Here is a 23,336-nt window from a genome sequence, read left to right as displayed (position 1 = left end):
ACTTTTCAGCTTTTCATGGAATTTGCATGTCTGCAAACTGTCGAGCCATCGGGAAATTCATAAGTTGCCATTTCAAAAAGTCACATTTGCATATCCGACACACACGTTAAACTCCGCACATTTAATTCATCCTATTTTTTCGTACCAATACTGTCACGTCGAGGACTAAATACACTTTTAAGCTTAAGTTTTTGCAGATATGCGGATAGAATAGTGTAGATCGTAATTGCCGAGTTTGCACGAAATACCTATCTTTAAAAACTGTAAAGTTGTCAACAAGAAACTTTTTTTCGTCCAAACTTTCCTGTGGCAGCTATATAAAAAAACCCTTAAAATTGAGGGTCTAGTCTGGCCATATCTAATCGGCTATTGATATTTATCAGGAATACTTTATGGAGTCAGGAATATCTCTCTATACGTTAAACATGTTTTCAATTTATTGCAATTATGTTACATCGTACTATTTGGTGTTAGGTCGTCTGCGTATTGCCATAAAACCCTGTTACTTAGCAGAAACACGACATATTTATCTTTGAAATTAATACTGAAATATTTTTCTCCCTCTCAGAATAATAATAATCAGAATATTTATATGGATCCTTGCTTAGAGTAATTTATTTTATAGACCATATAAATCAAATAATATTGCATATTTTCATATATTATATATATTTCATATTATATATATATATTTTGTAAACTTTGTATGCTTATCAAAACGCATTTTCCAACTGCTCGACTCTTAGTTATATTTATATTTTCTTTTTTTATGCGTGATAAAATGCAACTGACATGTGAAAATATGCAGCTTTGTTTTATGCGCATTTTGTTGATGAGGGGCGTTTGTAATTATGAGTGACAGGGTGTCAGGCAGAATTTGAAATGGAAAATGCGAAAATGTCACAAATATCAACTGAAAAATATCAGAAAAATGCAAAAACATGCAGACTAGCACTTTTTATTGAGTTAACTTACTATTTTTTTTTTATTTAAAATGAATTTTTTTGACCGATGACCCCGTTTAAATTAACAAACTTTGAACCAGTAAGCTTGGCTAATTGCCAAGAATTTTTAAGAACCAATTTGCACATACAGTTTGCCTATCATTAGTTGTTGTTGTTGCTGCTGCAGCTGCAGTTGCTGCTGATGCAAATCAAATAGTCAAATGTCAGCATTGCTACGGCTGGTAAATATGCACCACTGCCAAATAAAGCAGCTGCTAGCTGGCCGAGCTGATGCCACAGAGAGCAGAGTGTATGCAGCCTGGCGACATTTGTTAGCAGTTGGCCTAAATCGTGCGCCTGTTGCCACACATGGAGCAGTTGGTGATGGCACGTCCAGTTGCAAATTAGAAACAAATTTGTTTAATTCAATAAAAACATTGCTTCAATGAGATAAGAGAGTAAGAGGTAGAGAGGGGGTCAGTGACACAGAGCAAATAAGAGCAAACGAAATAATATATTTGTTATTCGTAGTGCACTCTATTTGCTGCTGCAACTGCCTCGCAGCCTGGCAAATGTGTTGCATGCCTTTCGGGGCACTCATGCAAAATAATTACTTAAAATATCATGCATTTTTCGCCCGATATTATTTTAATTTCAAAGTTCTTGAAAGCGTAGCTAAGCGTGCTCTCTCTCTCTTTCTCAGTCGCTATCTCCCTTTTCCCCCTCTCTATCGTTGCCTAAACGATGTTTTTTGGTGGCCATAACAAAACATCACAAAATGCAACCAAAACAAATGCCAAAACTTTTTATTGTTTTTGTTGTAGTTGTTTTTTGATGTTGCTGACTGTTTATGGCTGCATTTCATTTTTTACTTCGTTTTGTTCTCTGCCATTGAAAGCATTGAGGCTGTGGGGGGCTGGGGCTGGGGCTGGGGCCAGAGATACACACCAACAAGCCCACAAAGAAAGTCAAAAAATGCAGCGAGTGTGTTTGCGGCGGAGTATGTGTTTGTGTGTTCGTGTGTTAGTGGGGAAGTCTGCCTGGCACAACAATTTCCGGCAGCTGGTTTTCCACAGAAGCGAAAGTAAAACTTTATTGCAGCTTTAATAAATTTTATTTTATGTGGCGCCAAAAAGTGTGCTACTGTTTTTCATATGCAGCGCTTTAATTTGGCAGCGACCCCAAAGCCATTTTATGCATAATTTGCTGGGTGAGAATAGATAAAAATTAATAACGCAATTCGCCAGAAATGTTGTCAAAGGCACAATACACACAGACTCGCACACCCAGTGCCCAGCAGAGTTGCCAATTTGATGCCAAAGCTCGTTCACGTACGCCGGCTCAAAAGGCGCGTAATTAAAATTTAATTAGAGCTGGAAAATTAGACTATGAAATTCCAATAACGCGCCAACAGCTAGCACAGAGCTGCGGACACCCGAGCAGGGGAAATTGTATACATAAGCAAAAGAATTAAATAAAAGCAAAGTAAATTAGTTAAATTTTATGTGAAAATCCTTTGATTAAAACCAGTCAAGTATGTACATTAGCGAGTATTAAGAGAATAACGAAAGAGAAAAAGTCTCAAAGAAATTGAGAGTTGTTTCTAAAAGGCATAAGGGGCTCTGCAAGCCGCGCTCAAATACGTTGCGTACATAACAAGCTCGCACGCGCAATCTCAGCTACAAAAGCAAATACATGGCAAACAGGACGACACATTCTAATACACCCAACCCCGCCTCCCTCAATGTATCCCAGGCGCATACCCAAGGACATGCGAGCGTTCCAGGCGGTATGCCCCTGACAGCATAACATAAATTGTCAAAAGGAAGACAACGGATTACGCAGCGAGTATTTGTTGTGTGTATGTATGTGTATGGGTCTTCGAGTCTGTGTGTGTGTGTGTGTGTTATATGATATGTTTAAGTGTTTAAGGGACTATCGATGTTGAGGATAGTTTCAATATAATACATAATGTAAGCTGTGATTAAGCCTTACGGTTGTGACAGGTCATAGGTAAGGGTTTCATAGGGCATAACTGGGTGTATTGAGTATGGAGTAAAGCATATTGAAAATTCAGATAAACGAAAGGCTTTCGTTATTTTGAGACGTGATACCTCATTTCAAATAGTTTTTTCATATATAACACATAGCTTAAGCAGAAAAAATTGTTGGTAGGTTTTAGCAACCATATATAATGTCTAAAAACATACGGCAAGAATCATCAATTGTTATTGTAAGTATTGGAAATGGTTAAAAGCTATCAAAAGAATTATTTGTTTAGAATTATCTATGGCAAATTCATCATCAAACATTTCAATTCACTCCTGATTTTAGGTTCTATTTGCAGAATATATATCTATATTATATATGCATGAATGTTCAGCCCTTAAATTTTAATAATATGATCGAAAAATTCACATTTTTCTTCACATAATAATTTTAATTTGTTTTTGGTCGAACGTGATTTTATATATATTTTATTTGAAATATATGCTATAATTTTAGAAACTACCTCTATCGATAGTAGCATGCTAACCCAAAGTCTGACCTTGGCAGCAAGTCAAATAGTAGAACAGTTAACTTTGCAGCTGTCAAGTGGCGCTGACGCTAAACTGTTGGCGAGCTATTCGACTTGGACTCTGCTCGGCTGGCAGCAGGTGCTGTTGCCAGTGGCCACTGTAGTTGTGAATTGTAGCGCCCACCTGCGGCAGGTGGAGCTCTATTTATTTATACGCATTTAAAACTGATTTATATACGGCAAAAGACGACAGCTCTGCGCACTCTTCGCCGCACTCTCCGCTACCCGGCAGCGTGTGGGGAGCCGCGTGAGATGCATCTTTAATTTAGTTGGGCTCCAGCACACGCCCCAGCGTTTACCGCAAATGCGTCTTCAATGAAATTCTTACTTGAGCTCCAGGAGCATTCGAAGCACGCGGAGCACTGGGAAGGCAACGCATCAGCTGGCTAAGGCACGATTAATGTGGCATGGGGAAAATGAATCTCTTGAAATGCGAGTTCCACTAGCCAGCGGCAGAAGTAGTTGCTGCACATGCTTCAAAACTTAATGAATTTTCCCCAACGAGGAAAATTGCCGAAAAAGTAAATCGCTTCGAATGGGCTTACGGCGCACTTAAATCAGTTTGGGCTCTATCAAATTTATTTGCTAGGAAATGTTTCCTTTTTTTTTTGCTGCCTAGCAACTTTACATACACACACAGATACACGCACGCGCTAAGGCAATCTGTTATCGCATTAACAATTTCATACTAATTTCGGCAGCCCATACACACGCGCACACACTCACACACACACACACTACTTGTTCGCCACGAAGTAGGAAATATAATTAAATTGCGTGCCTCAACGACGTTGCAAGGATGCCTGCGTCGCCGCTGGTGGCAGGATATGTATAAGCTCTGGGGCAGACGTTGTAGTAAACTAAGCGTAATAACAAATAATTTCATTAAAAAAGAGCCATCCCAGCTAACCACGCCCCTCCCGGCCCATGAATATAATTTCTCCAACATGAGCAGGAGCCACAGCGATAAACTAGGCAACCAGGCATACAAATCCAACTGTAGGCGAATAATTCCCACTTGTATTTAAGTAATTATGCCAGCAAATCCCAGTGTTGCGCAAAAAATCACAGCTAACACATGTGTATGCCAGTCTGTGGGTGGGTGTGGGTGTGTGTGTGTGTGTGTGTATCCCGCTGTGTGGCAAATAGCAAAGAGTAAGCTCCACGCAACGGAATCAAATGTACTATACATATTTCTACCAAAATACTGTGCTTAGATTGTGGGTTAGAGAACGGGATATTTATAGTATATATAATAATATATATACTACATATATAGAAATATAGAATGTGCTCGACTACTCTTATTCAGTTGTTGCTATTGCCTGCAGGGTATTGCAGAGGAGCCTAAGCCGCTTTGCGCGCACTTGGTGTAATCGAAAAGGGAAGTCGCCGTAGCAGAGGCTCTTTTAAATTGTTCGTGCATATATAAACTTCATTGGGAAAATCAATTTTTTTTTGCATAAATCAGTGCTTGATTAAATGCAAGCAGAGCAGAGAATCGAAGTGCCAGAAAGCTCTGATCAAGGGATATAATCTATAAGATACAAAATATTTACCCGTTAATTCTGAAACGGACTACTGTCAAGTTACCGATGGGAGCTACATCACAATCCTACAGTCTTTTTACGTTCAGTTTTCAAAGAACACATGATTAAACAAATAATTAATTAATTTAAAAAATTTTGTAATGAGTAAAAGCTAAAAGTATTATTCAATGCTAATTCGAAAGCCAACATTATTAATATCAGCTTAATTCTAAATCTGGGAAAATCTGAAATTAAACCAACAAATTAGTTAGAGAAAAAAGTACACAAACAAAAGTGAAAATAGTCAACAGCTTTCTTTGATCTGATTTGCAATATCAGTATTTGTTTGGAATATACTTAACCTGGGTCTATTCCGACGAAATGTGACGATTGACAATTGACAGTTTAACTGTGTCAAAAGGCCATTGCTTAACGTGTGCACTCCATCAACATAAATCACTCATACGTCACGTTAAACACGCTCAAAGTCCAAAATGACGGCGCATTTACCAGGGGCGGGCGTGGCCGCCCGCGGGTAGACATGGCCATAAATTAATTAAAGCTGCCACATAAAGGAGGCAAGTTGAGAATTGAGATCGTGTAAGCTGCTATTAAACTGTAAACGCGAAAGGCGAACAACGGCAACGGCAACAGCAAATTACAACCATTTACAATTAATTTGAACAACACTTGCCATGCAAATTGCGTGCCATGGCTCATAATTTCGACCGGTCACACACACACAGCACAACAACAACAACAGACAAAAACCACGCACACAGATAGACACACACACACACAGATACGGACACGCAGAAAATAAGTCAGCGCTGGTATTTAAAAAGGGGGCAACGTGCAAACACTCAATTAGCATATCAATAAATCAAGAAAAGTGTTGCCAGCGCCAAGAATCAACTCAGCCCACAACTCCCACTGCGCTCCTTGCCGGACGCCCCCTGCTGGTAATCAAAATTTAGTTAACAACGGCAAACAATTTATTAACTTGGCTCTAGCGCCACTTGCCAGCCCGTTGGCTGACTCTGACCTTGTGTTCTTGGACGCCAGCGCTGCGTATGCGTGATGCTTGCGTGACAACAATATTAATCATGGCCATGGACGGCGTCATCGATGTCCTAGCGCCGGGCCAAAGTCTTGGCCTGCACTTGTGCCCATCTGACCTGGCCCAGTGCTTGTTTGATTGAAACGCCCATAAATTAGAGGATGTCCTTTGTGAATAGTTCAATTTATTTTTGGCCTCTGCTGCTGCCTGCCAATTAAAATATTTGCCAGAGCGTTAGGTGCGTCGGCCTGTCCGTCTGTCTGCCCGTCTGTCTGCCCAGTCAAATGTAAATGCCACGCACGCTAATTGGCCACTTTGATGATTTAATTTATTTTAATTGGCAAAAGTAATGCAAAGTGCGCGCAGCGTCCATGAAATGTGCGCCATTTGATGCCACATCCGGCATCATTCAATTAAACGTTAATACAATTCAAATGTGCTCATGACAGTCGCTCTTTCAATCTAACAATGCAGGCAACACTCCAAATAACGCGCATACTAACGCTCGTGAGTTTCGTGAGTACCTCCTAATATTAAATTTACACGCTTGAAAATTTGTAACTAGCAAAGCGAAAGATAGCTGCAATTTTTGGGATTTTACAAACAGTGTAAAATAATTGAAATTTTTACATTTCAATATACCGAAACTATTCCGAAGTAAAATATTAATATGCTTAAAAGAATATTTGGACTTAGAAACACAAGCTCTCAAGTTTCGAATCTCGCGGCCGCATGTGAAATATAGCTCTTCCTGCTTTCACTGATCGGCCAAGTAAATTGGTATATTTATTAATTATTACATTAATTATCATTTCTTTAAGAAATGTATAAATAACAATATGTGCGAGCTAACTATTAATTACAAATAAGCGATAAGCACAAGAGAAATGGTCAGAAAAGATTTAATTCAGGCCCTAATTATTCCTTTTCAATGTAAGGAAATGTTCTCAAAACTTAAGAATTCTAAGATCATAATAAATAGATTATCCAAAAAGAGAAAGTTGTTGGAATTCATTATCATTATCTGGAATAGACATTTTTTTTTTCAAGTATTTCTATATAAATAGTATTGTATACTCAATAATATTTGACGTAATTTAAAAGATTTAAGTTTAACAAGTTTGAGAAAATCTAACATTCAGATTTGAAGAAAATAAAGACAAAAATATTTGTAAAAAATATCAAAATTCTTAGGTTTTAACCACACTAAATTTCCAGCTGAACCTTTCCGTATTCATATATACATATACCAAATGCAGCACAGAATTTCAAGTCGTGTACCAAATCCAGAATCTTTATTTTTATTTGAGTTAAACGTTTTCAGCTATTGCTCTTTATTTTTACCAATGCTGAGCCTGAGCTGAGCTGCAAGGGGATGCGTGCTAATGCCACAGTAAGTGACAGCCACATCTAAAGGCAGTATATAAAAGCATTCGATCCTTGACAGCGCCTGTCGGCCAGCTGTTGCCAGCTGACGCGTCCCAGCTTGGACACAGGCTACGCAGATTGTCGTGCCAGCTTAAAGTTGCCCAAAGATCGTCACTTTACCTTCGCCGAGCTCTATACCATCAACATGGTAAGCTATGCTGCTTAAATCAAAGCGAATATTTAAAATTTTCGCAGTGCCTGGAAGAATGCAACTATATAGGCTCTGGCTATATTGATGTGGATCCGCCCTTTCGCCTGGACATGAGCCGTGTAAAGCAAAACTTGGAGCACATACTGCCACAGCCAAAAGCCACAACCGTTGCCTTTATGTTCGATGCGTATGCCAAGTGCGAAACCTATCGTAAGTCGCCGCACGGCTAGCCAGGGCAAGCGGGAAAAGTGTGTTAAAAAAGAGCGTTGCCTACTTGCAGGCGCACAGCACGCAGCACGATTTGCGCTGCATCTGCCGGATATTGAATTCATTGAGGAGAAGTGCAACCCGTTCGCGTTGCACGTGACCATCTGTGTGCGCATCCATGCGATGCAGAAGTGCCCCAAGGAGTTCTACTCGCCCAGCGCCCAATGCCACATGGCTCAAACTTTCTTTACAAAGTGCGTGGATGACATTGAAACGAATCTTTCGTAGGAGTATATACACACACACGCACACACCCAAACACGCAAACGCAGACACACCTCTGGGCAAAAAGCAGCCAAAAGGTGATACGTGTAAATGAAATGTATTAAAGTTCTGCATGCATATAAATTCGTGTTGCACCATCGTGGCGCAAAGAAAAAACCGTTTCAAAATAAAAGAAAAAGTCATAAAAGTCATAGATGAAATATGGCATTTGACTTTGCTCACTGTGTGGGTTAGTTTTACATGTGTGTGTGTATGTGTGTGCTGGACTCCTATGCTGCAGTGTCAAAACTGCAAATTGAATCTCCCCTACATACATACACACATACACACACACATGCAGATGTGCTCGCATGTCAATGTCCGCTGCTGCTGACTTTGCATAACTTCGTCTGCTCCTTCAAACTTCCAAGCGTTGTGGCACTTGGTTTTATATACTCTGTTCGGAGCGTAAAAAAGGTTGAATTGGCTTTGTGCAATGTCCGTCTGTCCGCAAGAAATACAATTGCATGCTCGCATTTGCCACATAAGGTTTATTGCTGATGAATTTTGTGATGTTACCTTAGATAATGTTGCCACGCCCACTTTCGCAACCATGCTCGAAGTTTTCTCTTTTATACACTGTGTGATAGAGCATTGCGTAGTCGGAAGTAGTCGGTTGCAACGCTTTTAGTTGTTTTTCGTGTTTTATATTTTTTTCTCTATTTTTGCACATCCCTGAAGCCGAGTCAGCAGTAAAAGTTGACTGGCGTCGGTGTCGCTGTGCGTGTGTGTGTGTCACAGGACATGTTATGCAACTGAAACAAAGGCAAATTTATGTGTTAGTCCAGTGCCTCTCAGCGCCTGCCAACAGCCAACAGCCAGCAGGCAGCTTGAGCCATCTTGCAGGCCCCGCAGCGTCAGGTTAAATGGAATTTCGGTCGCATCCTCCTTTAAGGCTCTGTTCGTGTTTGTGCTTGAGCCTTAAAACAATTACCACATTACTAGATTTCTAGATTTCTCTCTCACTCGCACTATCTCCTTCGTTAAGTCTTTTCTACGTCTTTTGCTTTGCGTTTGTCTTGCTTTGATTTGCATTTTCAGCCCCCTCAATGCCATTGCTAAGAGCTCCACTGGCTGGCAATCAAAGAGCTTTTGCATTTTTCTTTAATTACGCCCTTGAGTCAAATTAAAAGCAAATGATAGCCAAGTTACACACACACACACACACGCGCAGACACAGACACACATAGAGGCAAAAGCTTGTAGCAATTTTGTAGCCTTTTCCATTTGCGGCTTTGTCGAGTTTTACAGTTTTACAGTTTACTTAGCCAAATCAAAGCGCACGTTTGGCCAGCTTTTAAGAAAATTATTTTTACAGACAAAGTCTGGCCAAGACGAGCCAAAGACTGGCAACGCCTTGCAAATGAGTTGTAAGAATTCACTAGATACCCGGCCTTCTGCGTACCGCTGCTCAAGTACCTAATGACCACTAGGTATTGCCTCATTTGTGTGCCAGCTAATTAGTTCAGCTTGCCGCTTCGCTTTGCCACGGCCGGGCCCCAACGCAGCCAACGAGTCAAATAAAAGACGTCGAGTGCTCGTAATTAAAATAAAAATTCACTAGAAAATACAAAAAAAAAAATATATAATAATCGTAGTCCTGCCTCAGGCATGTTACACGTGTGAGTCTGGCCGGTCTGTGCAGTCAACCAGCCCCTGGGGGCGGCTGGTGGGACAAGGAAGCTGCATAATTCATGCAACCACTGCCAACAATAACAAGCTGGCTGCTGGCTTGTGGCGCTTTGCAGGGAGCGAGGGAAGTGCAATCAAAATTATTATAATTGCGACGCGTTCGCCATTGTGCGACAACAATGACTTCCGCTTCCGTGCTGAAATTTGCTTGTCTCCAGTGTCGCTCGTCCTGCTCGTTATTCGTTCTGATTGCGCCCGCGCCTTTGGTTGTTGTTGTTGCATCTGCGACGCCTGCATTTGCATTGTTTTTAGGCAACTCGTACAACAATACCGTTAAAGGGTAGCGCTCTGTGTGAGGGTGTGGGGCTGCGGCACATTAAGTGCCTGCAAAAGACGCGCGACAAAGTGAGCAACGCCCTCAGGGCGGACGAGACGGTGGCTAACGTGCTCAAGTGCTGAAAAGCTAGACAAGTCGCATGGCGCAGTTGTAGGACTGTGTGTGTGTGTGTATGTACATATGTATGTTTGTGTGAGTGGGTGTGCGTTTTCAAAGCTGTAATTTTACTTTGAGTGAGAGGATAACACACAAGCCAACGAGTCTGGCTGTGCAATTAAAAGCAGTCAAACAATTCTCTGATTAGCTGAACTTTGACATCAGTCAATGCTTCATGAATGACATAACCTTTTGATCAGCTCGACAAGCTCATAAGCTGTTGCTCCTCAATGAACATACGCAGACACGCACAACTCATCAATCAAACTGTGTGAGGCGAATTCAAAGCGCACGAGAGTAAAGGCCGCAACTTTGTTTGGCCTTTTGGAACGCAGCTAATGACATAATTTGATTTGTTTTACGAGAACTATTTGCATCGAGTGCGGGGTATTATTACGATTATCACCATATCATAACTTTTGCTAAGTGCATTAATTTAAGCAAATTGTTGGCAACCAGCCCAGCCAGGCCGTTCGAGTGTTTCGGAATGTATAATAAAGTGCAATTAATTAGTTTAATTAATAAGCAAAAACTTTCCAGTCGCTAGCCAAACACACACATGGACATACGCACCCACACCGAAACTCATATTTACTCACACACATACAGCATTGAGCATCAAATTGAATGTTTGTCTTTGCATGAATGAATCTCTGAATGGAAACCCTGATTATTGCTATGGAGCAATGGGGCGTGACTTGGCATCAGTGTCTGTGCTGTATTATATTAAATTCTGGCTGCCATTTCAATTAAGTTTTGAATACCCTGCACCGGCTCTGAAGCTCTGCAGGGTATGTAAGAGAGATCAGTACTACGAGCTAAATCTTTCTACCCGAAATCAAATATTGACTCTCGAAAACTACTCCTCTCTGTGGATAAATATCGGGCTTATAGCCTTGAAGCGGCTATCAAAATTAAAGGAAATATCTTTCACGTTATCTTCATCGCAATCGATATCCGACACGCGAGTCATTTGTCACGATTTAAACTAAGATCCTATCACCATGTCAGCTAATTGAGCTAATTGTTTTATATATGAAAGTAAAGCGTATATTTTATCTGTTCGTGCAGGGTATTTAATTTTCCCAGATATTTCCACTTTCTGTCATATATGGCTTTATTTGCGCTCACACACACACACACACACACGCATACGCACGACATCTGACAAGTCTGGGGCTAATTGTTGCATTAGATATCAGAAGTTTATGGCCCTGAAAGCAGCAGATTTTAGATATATATTTTAATGAATTGTTATTACGCTTATCTGTCACACAGTGCAACCACCAGCCGCACCCCTTCCGCACCCCTTCCGCACCCCTTCCGCACCCTTTTGTTTGGCATGTTAGCTATGTTTTGTGCTGTTGGGTTTTTTAATTGTTGCGTATACGCCAGGTGGGCCGGTCCGTGACACAGGCAAAACCCCTTTTGCATATTAATGTCGCCACGGCAAGTGTGTGCGTGTGTGTGTGGGCGTGTGTGGGTGTGTGTGTGTGTGTGTGTGTGTGTGTGTGTGTGTGGAGGGGGGGCTTACCTTTGGACACTTTCTAGCTATTTGCCTGTGCCTTGCGTGCTTTTGACACTAGCTTTCCGGCGCCACGAAAAACCTGTCGCCATCCAATTTCATTCGGTGTCGGATTTTCACTGATTAAATATGCGCGCCCATATTTCATATTTCTGGGGCATTGCCTGCTGCATGTTGCCGCTATTTCAGGCCTTAAAACCCCAGAGTGCACTCTTTGCCAACGGCTGCTAATCGATGTACTCGACCAGGCCGTATAAAAGTAAATAAAACTTTTGGTCAAGTGGGGCACAGCTCGAAGTGAAATATAATACTGGAACAACATATAAACCAGCGCCAAAGCATTAATCCAAAGTGGCCACTTGACAGGCATATGAATACAACGCACGCACACCGAACTGTTTGGAGAGCGGCAGCCGAGCAGAAATATTACAATATGAGAGCACAATACAATAAATCAAAGAGCCATGTTCGCCGCTACAAATAAATGCATAAATTTCGAGTACCAGACAGCAGCAAGAACAACAATAATAATAATAAAAACTGTGCGAACGAGAGCGTTACAGACCATTTCGCGCGCCAATCAATGAGCTATGAAAATATGAAAAAAACTAACAGCTTCGCAAGCGAGAGCTTGCGACTGGCTCATACACTGTTTTCAGTATAAATTCAAACATAATTAAGAGCGTAAGTTGGCGTGGCTCTCACAGCTATATGCTAGATATAGAAATCGATTTTCGGAAGTGAAGATCTTCGGCCAGTATACCCATGTTTACCAACTCTGTCCCAACACCAATACACCCATTTTGTTCGCCTGAGAGCAGAGTATAAAAATCAAAAACGATCACAACAGCTGTCAATGGCAAAGGTCAGAGACGGGTGAGAGGCTCAGCAGCAGCTCTTGTGTCTGTTTTGAAATTATAAATCACTTTTTGAAAATGGAAAATGTTGTCGCACGTTTTCGCTTGTGAAGACACGTCCCTAAATTAAACTTATCTATACATATGTATATTTATGTATGTATATATAGATATAGGCTAATCGCTGGCAGCCCTGGCTTTGTGTTGGGTGACCTCAAGTGACCCAACCGGACTCATAATAAATCTGCTAAAGCACATTGCGTATACGCACTATTGACACAAACACTTCAAATAGACGGGCGAGCAACCTAATGGTAACTCAAAGCAAGCGTGAGAAGCGAAGCTTATGAAATAATAACAACAACAGCAACAGCACACATTGAGCTGGATAAGAGGAATGGAAGTCCTGGGATTGGTTGTAGGGCTGTGGGGTGGGGGCTATGCATGAAAAGCAAAGCGTAGGAAATCTGTTGAATATCAAATAACAATCACTTGGCAAGCTAAATATATCATTATGCTTAAGTAGGTGGCCGTATAACTGGCTTCGAGGCAACGGCATACAGCCACAGGGATAAAGCAAGGATACCATTTTAGCTTAGGACACACACCAACACACACACACGCACACGCACGCACACATGCGTATAGCTAAGGGACCGCACAGGGATTCTAAACGTTTTGCGCGTTTGCTTTTCTGATGCTCCGTGTTGCTGTCGCAATTCTTGATGTTGTTTTTGCTGTTGTTGTTGTTGTTATTGTTGTTGTAATTGTTGCTTCCCTTGTTGTTGTTTTTGGGTGCGTCTGGCTCGCCTTTTTTGTGTAGAGCAAACGAGTATTCCCTGTTATAATCCCCATGGCTTGCATGTTTGCTTAGCACCTACTCAGCGTGTGTTAGGTATGTTAGTGTATTTTTTACTGTGTGTGTGTGTGTTACTGCGAGTGCCTGGTTGTTGGGCAAAGGGGGTGGGGGGGGAGGGGGGGGAGTTTCTTCTGCTGTTGCTTTGCGTTTTTACTATGTTATAAATTTGAAAATTTACAAAATCATCGTCCATGTTTGATTTGCATTCAATTTTGTATAGAACCTTCTTAGCTGCCAATTTGCCTCAAGTGTGCGTGCGTGTGTATGTATACGTGCGTATGCGTGTGTGTGTTGTGCCTGCGGATTGAGCTCGTTTGTATTTCACAGAATTGCACAAGAGATTCACAAATTGCTTTCATTGATTGCCACCTACAATAGTCCGTCGAAAGGTGGTCTCAAACGGCGCAAAGCAGGCACTGGGAATAGCTAAAGGCTAGGTGGTCCGTGCGGTGCGGGGCATTGCGGTGCTGTAGTGTGAACTCGCATTGGGAAATGGCCTTAAATTGTCTAGTGCCACAAGAGAAACAGAGAGCACAGCTGGCAGCTGCCCTAGAGCACACTCGGCGTATGAGTAACGTAGTACGACAAACACTTTGGCAGCTGTTTTATAGTCGGCCAGCTGCAGCTGAGAGGCGCCCAGCTGACCCCTTTTACAGCAGCCACCGAGGCTTATGCCGCGGACGTCTACGTGAAATTATTACGCTGCAATGCATCATCCAAAGTAAACAGCGGCAGGCACCAGACGAATCTGCCGCTGACATGCTGAAGAGCAACAGCACACGCGTTGTGCTCGTAGCACAGAAAATGTGTGCGTTTAAAGGGGCCCGAGCAAAGTATTTAAGCTCTAAACAATTGAAAATAAATAAAACGAAACGAACCGAATGAAAAACTGAAATAAAAAACGCGCACAGCGAAAAGCGTACGGCAGACAGTTGGGACACAATTGACGGACATGCTACTAGAGTAATTGTTATCCTTGTTCGCTGTGCGCAGGCACGTCGCGTACTCGAAACGTGGAACGCCGAACGAAGCGCGGACTAAGCACAGGAGACGAGAGCATACTACACAAAGCACAAGCGCCACTTGAGCGTGGCACGCGCGCGCGGGCATCGCCAGCAGCAGAGGCAGCAGCAACAACAGTTGCAACAACAACAAAAAAGCTGTAAGCAGCACTCAGCGGCACGCACTTGAGGGCTTTTGCAACAGGGCGAGGCATGCCAGGGCTGGCAGCTAAAACTGCAATCGCAGCTGAAGCAGGGGATTCAAGTTGGGCGCTGTTGCTACGCCAATGCCCATTTCCTTCATCTATATCTATGTCGTCCCTTTGTATACTCTAGCAGTCCGCTCTACAAGTTGATCGCGCTTGCAGACAGATACAAATAAGTCAGGTATTGCTGATCACCATCAAATGGCAATTTCAAGAATTTTCTCAATTTAAAAACAATTTTTATTAATATTGGTAGGTTTCATTTTTTTACTGCAGGTATATAGAAATGCTTGTACTTATAAAATATGTTACTATTTACATAAAAATATTTTGATAGTATCTGTTATTTTACCAAAAAACCTATCAGCAACCTTTTATCTATTAAGAGATAGTCGCCTCTAAATGTAGTTATATGAAAAACGCTCTTGTCTGGCTAAGATCAAATTATTTGTTCGCAAGAGTATTGAATTTTGAGCAGTGCCAAAGTAAGTCACTTTTCACTTGTTCTGTTTATTTATTTTATTTTTTATTTTTTTTTCCTGTTGTTTTGGGCTTCGCATGCTTTTGTCCCGCTCACTGTAAAGCTTCTCTGAGTTTACATTTCGCTGGGGACTTATTTATTTTTAATATTTTTATTTGTCGTATGCAAATAGGCACTCGTTCTCGTTGTTCTTTGGAATTATTTTTATTTATTTGTCTGCGGCTTTTGCATGTACTCTGCAAATCTTTGCGCAACAATGCCTTTCAATTAAGTAGCGGCCACGTCTTGTTTGAGTTTCCTATTAAAACTTGAAGCAGCAACTATGTTGCAACTTGCAGTTGCGGCATAAATCACATGTCAGCAGCAGCATTGGCAGCATTGGCAGCAACATGTCAACAGCAAAGCTGGTTCGCATGCCAAATGAGCCAATATGAGCGCGAAAATGCAGCCAATTCGGAATGTGTGGCAGCAATGGCCGCTGGCCAATGGGTCAATGGTGCATGTTGCATGCCCCACGATGGCGGCTGCAATCGTAATTGAAATACAAAGCCAATTTATAAACGAGAAACGATAAAACGCAAACAACGAACGGCGCGCAACAATAGCAACAGGAGGCAGCGGGGTAGGAGGCAGGCGTCCGTCTGGTTCGACAGCAACATTGTGGGGGCAGGCGAACGGTTACAACAACGGGAAGATGAAATAAAGCATCAAAGTGGCAATCACGCCAATCACGCATAATAAATCATTGCGTGAGTGTATGCGCGCATTCTCATGTGTGTGCCTTTGCGCGTGTGTGTGAGTGTGTGCGAGTATGGTTGTGCGTGCGTGCATGTGTGTGGCCATGTCAAAAATGAGGAAACCCAGCAGCTAACGGCGGTCACGTGTTGTCAGCACACAAGAAACAACGCCGGCTTAAAGTAACACGTACACACACAATCACACAATCGCACACACACACAATTGCATACACACATGCCGACGCATGCGAGTGTTTATTTATGCTTGTTTATTGGTGGCCATATATAAGCCGCAGTTGGCAAACCAGGTGAGCTGACCAAGGAATTCAGAGCGCATGAAACAAAACCAACAACTGACAACGAGTGGAAGCCACGCACTCCGCCTGTTGGTGGGTGGTGGTTGGTGGATGGTGTTTGATGCTTGTGGCTAGATATTATGCAAATTGACTTTAAATATCTAAAAGCCTTTGATTAGCTCATGACACTTGCGAGATATGAAGACAGCTATAGAGTTCAAAGGCCAAGCTCCAGCTCCAGTTTCAACTGCCCTTTTCTCTGGCATCTCTCAGTTTCCGAGTCATTAAGAACTGGTTCACCTCACGTGGCAGCTTCGGCTTCAGCACCTGCTTTTATCGTGCACAAGCAGAGCGTGTAATTTCCTCCTGTAATTGGTGTAATTGAGTGCAAGAGCGAAGAAAATATTCAACATGCCAGCAATTAACATAAATTCACTGCGAGAGGCTAATGGAGAACAGTTACGAGGCGCCGAAGATTAAATGCACTGCGAAACTCTGGTATTTATAAGCGAAAGCTGCTGAATAACTGCGTATAGTCATTTATTCTTGAGCAACATTTAGAAATCAAGCAAGTTATGTTGGTTCGTTAAATATAGTAAACTATTTTTACAGTCCTCGGTGGAAGAGTTGTCGGCCTGACCAATGCAGACAACTGAACAACAAGGACCAGGCTAATTTGAAAGTGAAAAATGAACTATATAAATCATACACACATAATTAAAATAATAATACGAATAATAACTGTTATTAAATCTATGCGATTGAAGAGTTAAAATTAGTTTTTATATTTTAAGAATATATGAAACTTGTTAGCTGGGTTCAGATATCTGTCAAAACAAATACAACTAATTTAATAAAATGATTTGCATTTGTGCCATGTACAACAATATTTATCACAGTGAAACTAAAACCCAACTGTTTTTTAATCACAGCATTTTAATATAAAGCCCACAAATATAAATTACAAATAAATTTAAATTTAAACTGGATTAATATAACTGCAATAGTATAAGATACTTAAATACAGACATTTAAGCTTGCAGAAGTTCCCAGTTTTATGAAGCTGTGAGACCAGTTCGTTCACATGGAACATATTAAGTCGAAGAAAGCCGTTTGCAATGCGTAACGTATATTACACATAAAAACTAAAAGAGCTCTCTGTAAGTGTATGTAAGAACAACGCAAGCCCAAATGATAATGAAGCGCCCGTGTTGGGCGTGGCAAGTACAAAGATAAGCAAATGGCAGCCGCAGTGCGCTTGCCGCGGCGACTGCCGTTGATAATTGCCCGCGTGCGTGACAAATGCAGGACGCAGCGAGAGATATTAAAAAATATAGCATACTTACATGCGCGACAAGCCAACGGAGTGGGTGCTGGGCAAGGGGAGTGCTGCTTATTTATTATGCTATGCAGCAATGTCAACGCGTTGCCTTATTAACAATGCGCGCGAGGTGTAACTCAGATAAGTGTTAAGGGTTGAGCCACGAGGGGGGATACGGGAGCTCGAGGTATACTGTGAGATTATTGCACAATAAACAGCTCGGTCCATTCGAGCGCATTTTTTATGCCCACGTAATATTTGTCGTTGTTCATTTGGCGTGTTTTCTTTTGCCTTTGCAGGAATGGAGTGCTTTCAACGATTCTCAGAGCAGCCCAAATACACGGAGGTGAATCCACGCGAGGACGCGTTGCTCACATGCAAAGTAATCGATAAGCGCGGCTCGTGCTCCTGGCAAAAGGATAACAAGGTAATCTCGTGCGATATAGTAAACTAGTCACACATATTGACAGTGCTCATTTAATTTATATATTATATGGAGGCTAGTGTTTGCTTGCACTTTATAAATATCCTTAGTTCACACACATACGCAGGCAGAACATTAGCTGAAAGTCATTACATATGCGTAACGCGTCCTGTGGTTCAATTAAGTGTTGTTTTGCCTGCCAGCCTAGGCACATGTGCCAAAAGTAATTTACGCCCTTTTGGCAGGACGAGATACTGAGCTTCTGGCAAAGCTGTCGGCTCTGCCCTTGCCATCGATATGCCCCTGCACAGCGTTTCTTTGCCCACCCGACTGCGCTTTGATTGGACCATGTGGCTGGCCAAAGTTTTAATCGAATATGCGTGACAGCTCGCACCGAAGCCTTGGGCAGTTACACGCATACATACACACACACATACACATTCGTGCATACACACATACATATGAACTCAATTAGATTCGGCGCCGCGCTACATGAAAACGCTATTATGACCAACAGCACATATCTAACAGTACTCTTCGGTACTATGTCCCAAATTCAACCAGAGATCTGCATTATTTTTACCTGTTAAAAAGAAAAAACCAAAAAGGATTACTCCAATGTATCTATGTAAGAATCCTGCAATTTCCATTTAATGCACCTGCAAAAGGCTCAGGCAACCCAATTAACTAACTTTGGTATTTTGCTCGTTGCCAGCTCGTTGACTTGAAATAACTCTAAAGAAACAAACAATTTAAAAGGCTACAAATATGTGCATGTGTGCGAGTTTGTGTAAGTAAAAATAAATTGTGTAAGCTGTTGTGATTTGTAAAATGAGAGTTATATGATCTTTTGATACATATAGTAGCATTAAGTCTTGATTAGACAGGTTCTTTAATGCCGTGTGCATATTAAAACTTTATATAATGATATCGTTAATTGTGGAGCATATCAGAACAATAAGATTAATCACCTACAAGTTTTTATAGATTTTCCGTAGTTCTCAAACACAATACAATTTTTATGCTTAAAAGTGTTATGAAAGTATAATTTTCAAATATTTCTAATAGTCGAAATAATAAATATAAATATGTTTCAGTATATTTGAACTTTTTCACCTTAAAAAAAAACTGTGCTCCTTAATAATTGATGTGAAAATTATTTTGCAAATACTGCATTAAGAAAAACAGACTGTGAATTCTCCTGCAATATTTAAAGAGTTTTAACTAAATTAATTTAATAGATCCATAATTTCAAATGTAGCCGAAGATGACAAACGCAGAGTGAAAAATTGATATTATTCGATTAGTTGAAGAGCGTGTGTTATGGGTGGCAGCAGGGTATCTTCCAGTCGATCTCCCACTATTTTTCTTTCTCTGTATGTCAATCTTCTGGCAAAATGTCATGTTTCACTTTGGTCTTGTGGGCTATTGCTTTATGGCATAGAATCAAAACATCTGCGTGTTAATTTGCATAGCAGTCGAAAATGTTCTGTACGATACGAAGCAGAGTGGACTCATTATTGGGTTGGCCCGAGTCCAAGGCATATGAGAGGCTCGGTTTATCTTTACCTCGAATATGATTTTGCTGCTTGTTATTCATGGCATTTGTATGCATTTGTAGCATAACTTTTAGATGCTTCTTTTCCTCCTCCCCCATTCTCTCTGCCGCTCGCTCTCTCTCACTTGTATCATGGACCTTGCGGTCCAGGCAGTTGCCTCTGCAAAATCAAATGCCCGACGGGGTGTGGTTGGGGCTGGCGTTTCTGGCTACTTGCATGACAACAATCACAAAGCATTTCAAATGCACTTTTTCATATGCTGCACATCGCAACGGATCGCATCGCAGCGCTTTGCCTCGATTTGCAGCATATACTTAAATGTTTACATGGCTTGTGTCTCCAGGACACTAAGGAGCTGCCATGCAGCAAAACACATAGATGGGCATGGCCAAGCAAAGCATTTGCATGCGTCGAGTGTCCTTTACATGTACAACCCTCACACACACACACACACACGAAAACATAAACACACACACATACATTGTTGCTGTGTTCTGTTCGCTTTCATTTAAAATTCACCCTATTTTTGAATATTTATAGCAATTGTTGTTCTTGTTTGTGTGTTTGCTTTCAAAATTCACTTGCCCATTTTTGCAGGGCATTTGTATGGTTTTCCATATAATATTTTTCGTATAGTTATCGTAAGTAGACAACTTTCATGTCTGTCCATGTCCCAAACTGTGCAGCTTCCACTTCAATTGAGGCTAAGTACAGTCCATAAATACTTGTGCGAAATGTTTATTAAGAGGCACATTCGAGAATCGCTTGAAGAACTTACCTCGCCCCCAAATAGCCCCAGAGACAAGCAACAAATGGGCCAAGGAGAAGCGACACGGAAAGGGCCATTGATCGAAGGCGAATTATTGTGGGCCAATTGCAAAAGTGCTTAACTGTCTCTGAGCTTCTTGGAGCTATTCAGATGTACATACATAATTTGGACACAGCAATTTTATGCCAAACATAAATATTAACTACTGAAAATGCCTTTACGGCTGCTGATCAGCTATTAAATACCCTGTTCATACCCATTTTAGAGGCTATTATAATTTTATCTCGAAATGTGTAACGCATAGAAGGAAACATCTCCGACTCCATAAATTATATATATTCTTGATCAGTATCTACAGCCGAGTTGCTATAGCCATGTCCGTCTGTCCGTCCGTCCATCTGCCTGTTTCTATGCGAACTAGTATCTCCGCTTTAAAGCTATCGTCATGAAACCTTGCATTCGTCCCTCTTTCTGTTGCACGCAGCTGCTGGATCGGACCACTATATCATATAGCTGCCATAGGAACTTTCGGTCGAAAATTAGGTTCTTGTAAGAATTACCTTTTGTTTTGACTATATGTAACTATAACTATAACTATTTTCCTTATGCTTCTTAAATACGAGCAAAACATTATGAACATTATGAAAAGGTTCGGTCTGCAAGGGTTTTCATTCTTCGGCTTATGAAAAGTTTCGGTCTGTAAGGGTATAATTATTTCGGCTATTCTTTCTCGTTAGATAATAGATTTTATTAATTTCGATGGTATAATCCAAAACTTAAAGTATGTTATTAATGCATGTTCAATTAATTTTTTCAATTTTTTATAAGGTGTCTTAACTGACAGCTAGTCAGGCAAATATTAGCTACCTAAGAATGTATTAATTCATATAGTATATATTCAAAGGCAGAAACTGTAATTCTCTGCTACACAAGTAAACTCTTGCTCAACTTGAGTACACGGTATAGTCAAAGAATAAAAACTGACAAAGAAAACAGAACAATGCGGTATGTTGTGGTATGGAAGATAATGTCGATTGGAAACGATTTAGTTCACTTTGAGGGCGGTTATCACAAGCACAACCGACACACACGCACACACACACACACACCCATACACTCACACACACACACACACACATACAAGCTCACACACACGCACGCTCACAGACATGCACATTCAAGCAGCAACTCAGAGACAACAAAATATTTGCTGGCTTTCAAAATTGTTATTTTGACAATTGGCAGAGCTTGGCCAACATTATTGAACATCATGCGCTTTGTGTTTTGGCCAACAGACACACACACACACACAGACACACCCAGAATAACACAGATAGATTCGCTTAGCCCCGGTTCGCCGGCCAACGCAAGTGCAGCTGACCAGACGATGGTTGGCCAAGATAGCACACACAAAAATGTCGAAACGAAAATGAAATAATAATTTAAATAATTCTCAAATGGAAATGCCTTTTGGCCGTAGCTAATGTCGAATGCAAATGAATCCATTTGCATAACTGTACGAATACTGAATACGAATATGCGAATATTACGCGTGCCGTTCGACCAAATTTTGGAGCCAGGCCAGTCACATGAAATGTCATGCAATATTTTAGCCGTATGTCTGTCTGTCTGTTTTTATTGTGCTGCAAAAGCCCTAAATTGCAATGCTGCGAAATTCCCTTAAAAATGAAAACATAAAAGAATAATTAATTGTTGATATAACTGCATACCTGATGCAATTGATCCTTTTTTGGCGACTACAGTGTACAATTAATTAAACCCATTAGATGAGCAGACATTTTAATGGTTCAAGGGCTAAGCAACCTGGAAGCCGGCAGACGGACAACGTGAACGCTATTAGGTAGCTATGGAAACATTCCCGACAGGATACAGCCGGATACACGAGGGGGGCGTGGCATAGAACATAAATACTTAAATGCGAACGATGCCATCCTCAAAGATCACTAATTGTAATTTAATTTCCAATTAGCAAACAAACTAATGCCAATTTAGAAACGGCAACAAGGAGAACGACTCTTGTAAGCGGAGTTAAATGACACGTAGTTGAAAATGGTAGCAGACAGGCAGCTGGCCGGGGCGGTGCGAGGCGGGTTGGGTCGGGCCTGGCCGGGCCGGGCCGGGTCAATGGGTTGGGTCAGCGCCATTCAAAAGCCAACCTGCTGGCTACACTCTCTGTAAATACATACATCTGTCTATTTCAGTGTCTCTGTATGTGAGTGTGTGTATTTGTGTGTGCGTGTAGCAAAATTATACGCCTGACTACATCGAAAAGTTAAGCATGCTAAACATGTCGTTGTCCAGTAGCCCGCCCACAGAATTTCGTTTCCATCCACATCCACATTCACATCATCCTCATCATGGTCCTGCCACTCCATTGTTTTAGCAGCTTTAGTAATCCAAGATTCTTCTTCCTCTCTCCGCACATCTAACAGCCAGTGGGCATCTATCCGAAGAAATACGAATGGGCCGCACGTCCACTGAGCGGCAATGGCGCCCTACAACTGGATCTACATCCGCCGCCGCCGCCCATGCAAATCGGCGGCGATTGCTCACTGTGGATACGCTCGGCCACCCTGGACTTTGACGACGGCCTGTGGGAGTGCCAAGTGACGGCAAGTGATTTTACCGCACAGGATGCGCTGACCAGTCAACCGGTGCGATTGGTTGTACGTGGTGAGTGTTAATCCAGCAGCTAAAACCAATGTCGCCCAACGTGGCGTATGATTAATATTTGGGCTTCACCCTAGAAATGCAACTGGTAGCAGTTTAATCCAATATAGCTTTCCCAAACAGATTAAGAACTGCGTCACAAAATGAATAAATCCTTAAAGGACACGTGTCCGATTTTATGAATTATACTTTATTGAAATGTAATCAATTTTTTTTTATATATTTATTTTATATACTATATTTAGTACTATTCGCCGAGTCCTA

General features: G+C 41.4%; 2 protein-coding genes across 2 annotated transcripts in view; both read left to right on the top strand.

The window, feature by feature from the left end:
* LOC135432910 (uncharacterized) overlaps nucleotides 1–23,336 on the top strand; it is a 73,269-nt gene that overhangs the window by 28,310 nt on the left and 21,623 nt on the right. Inside the window, 2 exon segments of the mRNA XM_064688806.1 lie at nucleotides 17,929–18,056; nucleotides 22,835–23,075. Coding sequence (XP_064544876.1) covers nucleotides 17,929–18,056; nucleotides 22,835–23,075 — 369 coding nt within the window.
* Obp85a (Odorant-binding protein 85a) lies at nucleotides 7,277–8,335 on the top strand. The gene is made up of 4 exons (XM_064693763.1): nucleotides 7,277–7,504; nucleotides 7,559–7,687; nucleotides 7,735–7,900; nucleotides 7,971–8,335. The coding sequence occupies exons 1-4, from the start codon at nucleotides 7,487–7,489 to the stop codon at nucleotides 8,183–8,185; spliced, it is 528 nt and encodes a 175-aa protein (XP_064549833.1). The 5' UTR covers nucleotides 7,277–7,486; the 3' UTR covers nucleotides 8,186–8,335.

The sequence above is a fragment of the Drosophila montana genome, unplaced genomic scaffold, assembly GCF_035044405.1.
Source record: "Drosophila montana isolate Dmon_TW-CO22-7 unplaced genomic scaffold, ASM3504440v1 contig_1505_1, whole genome shotgun sequence".
NCBI lineage: Eukaryota > Metazoa > Arthropoda > Insecta > Diptera > Drosophilidae > Drosophila > Drosophila montana.
Note: the sequence above shows the minus strand (reverse complement) of the source record. Positions and strands in the feature narration are given on the sequence as shown.

Excerpts from the sequence above, each read along its gene's own strand:
- Obp85a (XM_064693763.1), top strand. Across the intron at positions 7,688-7,734 it reads AGCTCTATACCATCAACATG|TGCCTGGAAGAATGCAACTA; the intron begins GTAAGCTATGCT and ends AAATTTTCGCAG. Across the intron at positions 7,901-7,970 it reads TGCCAAGTGCGAAACCTATC|GCGCACAGCACGCAGCACGA; the intron begins GTAAGTCGCCGC and ends GCCTACTTGCAG.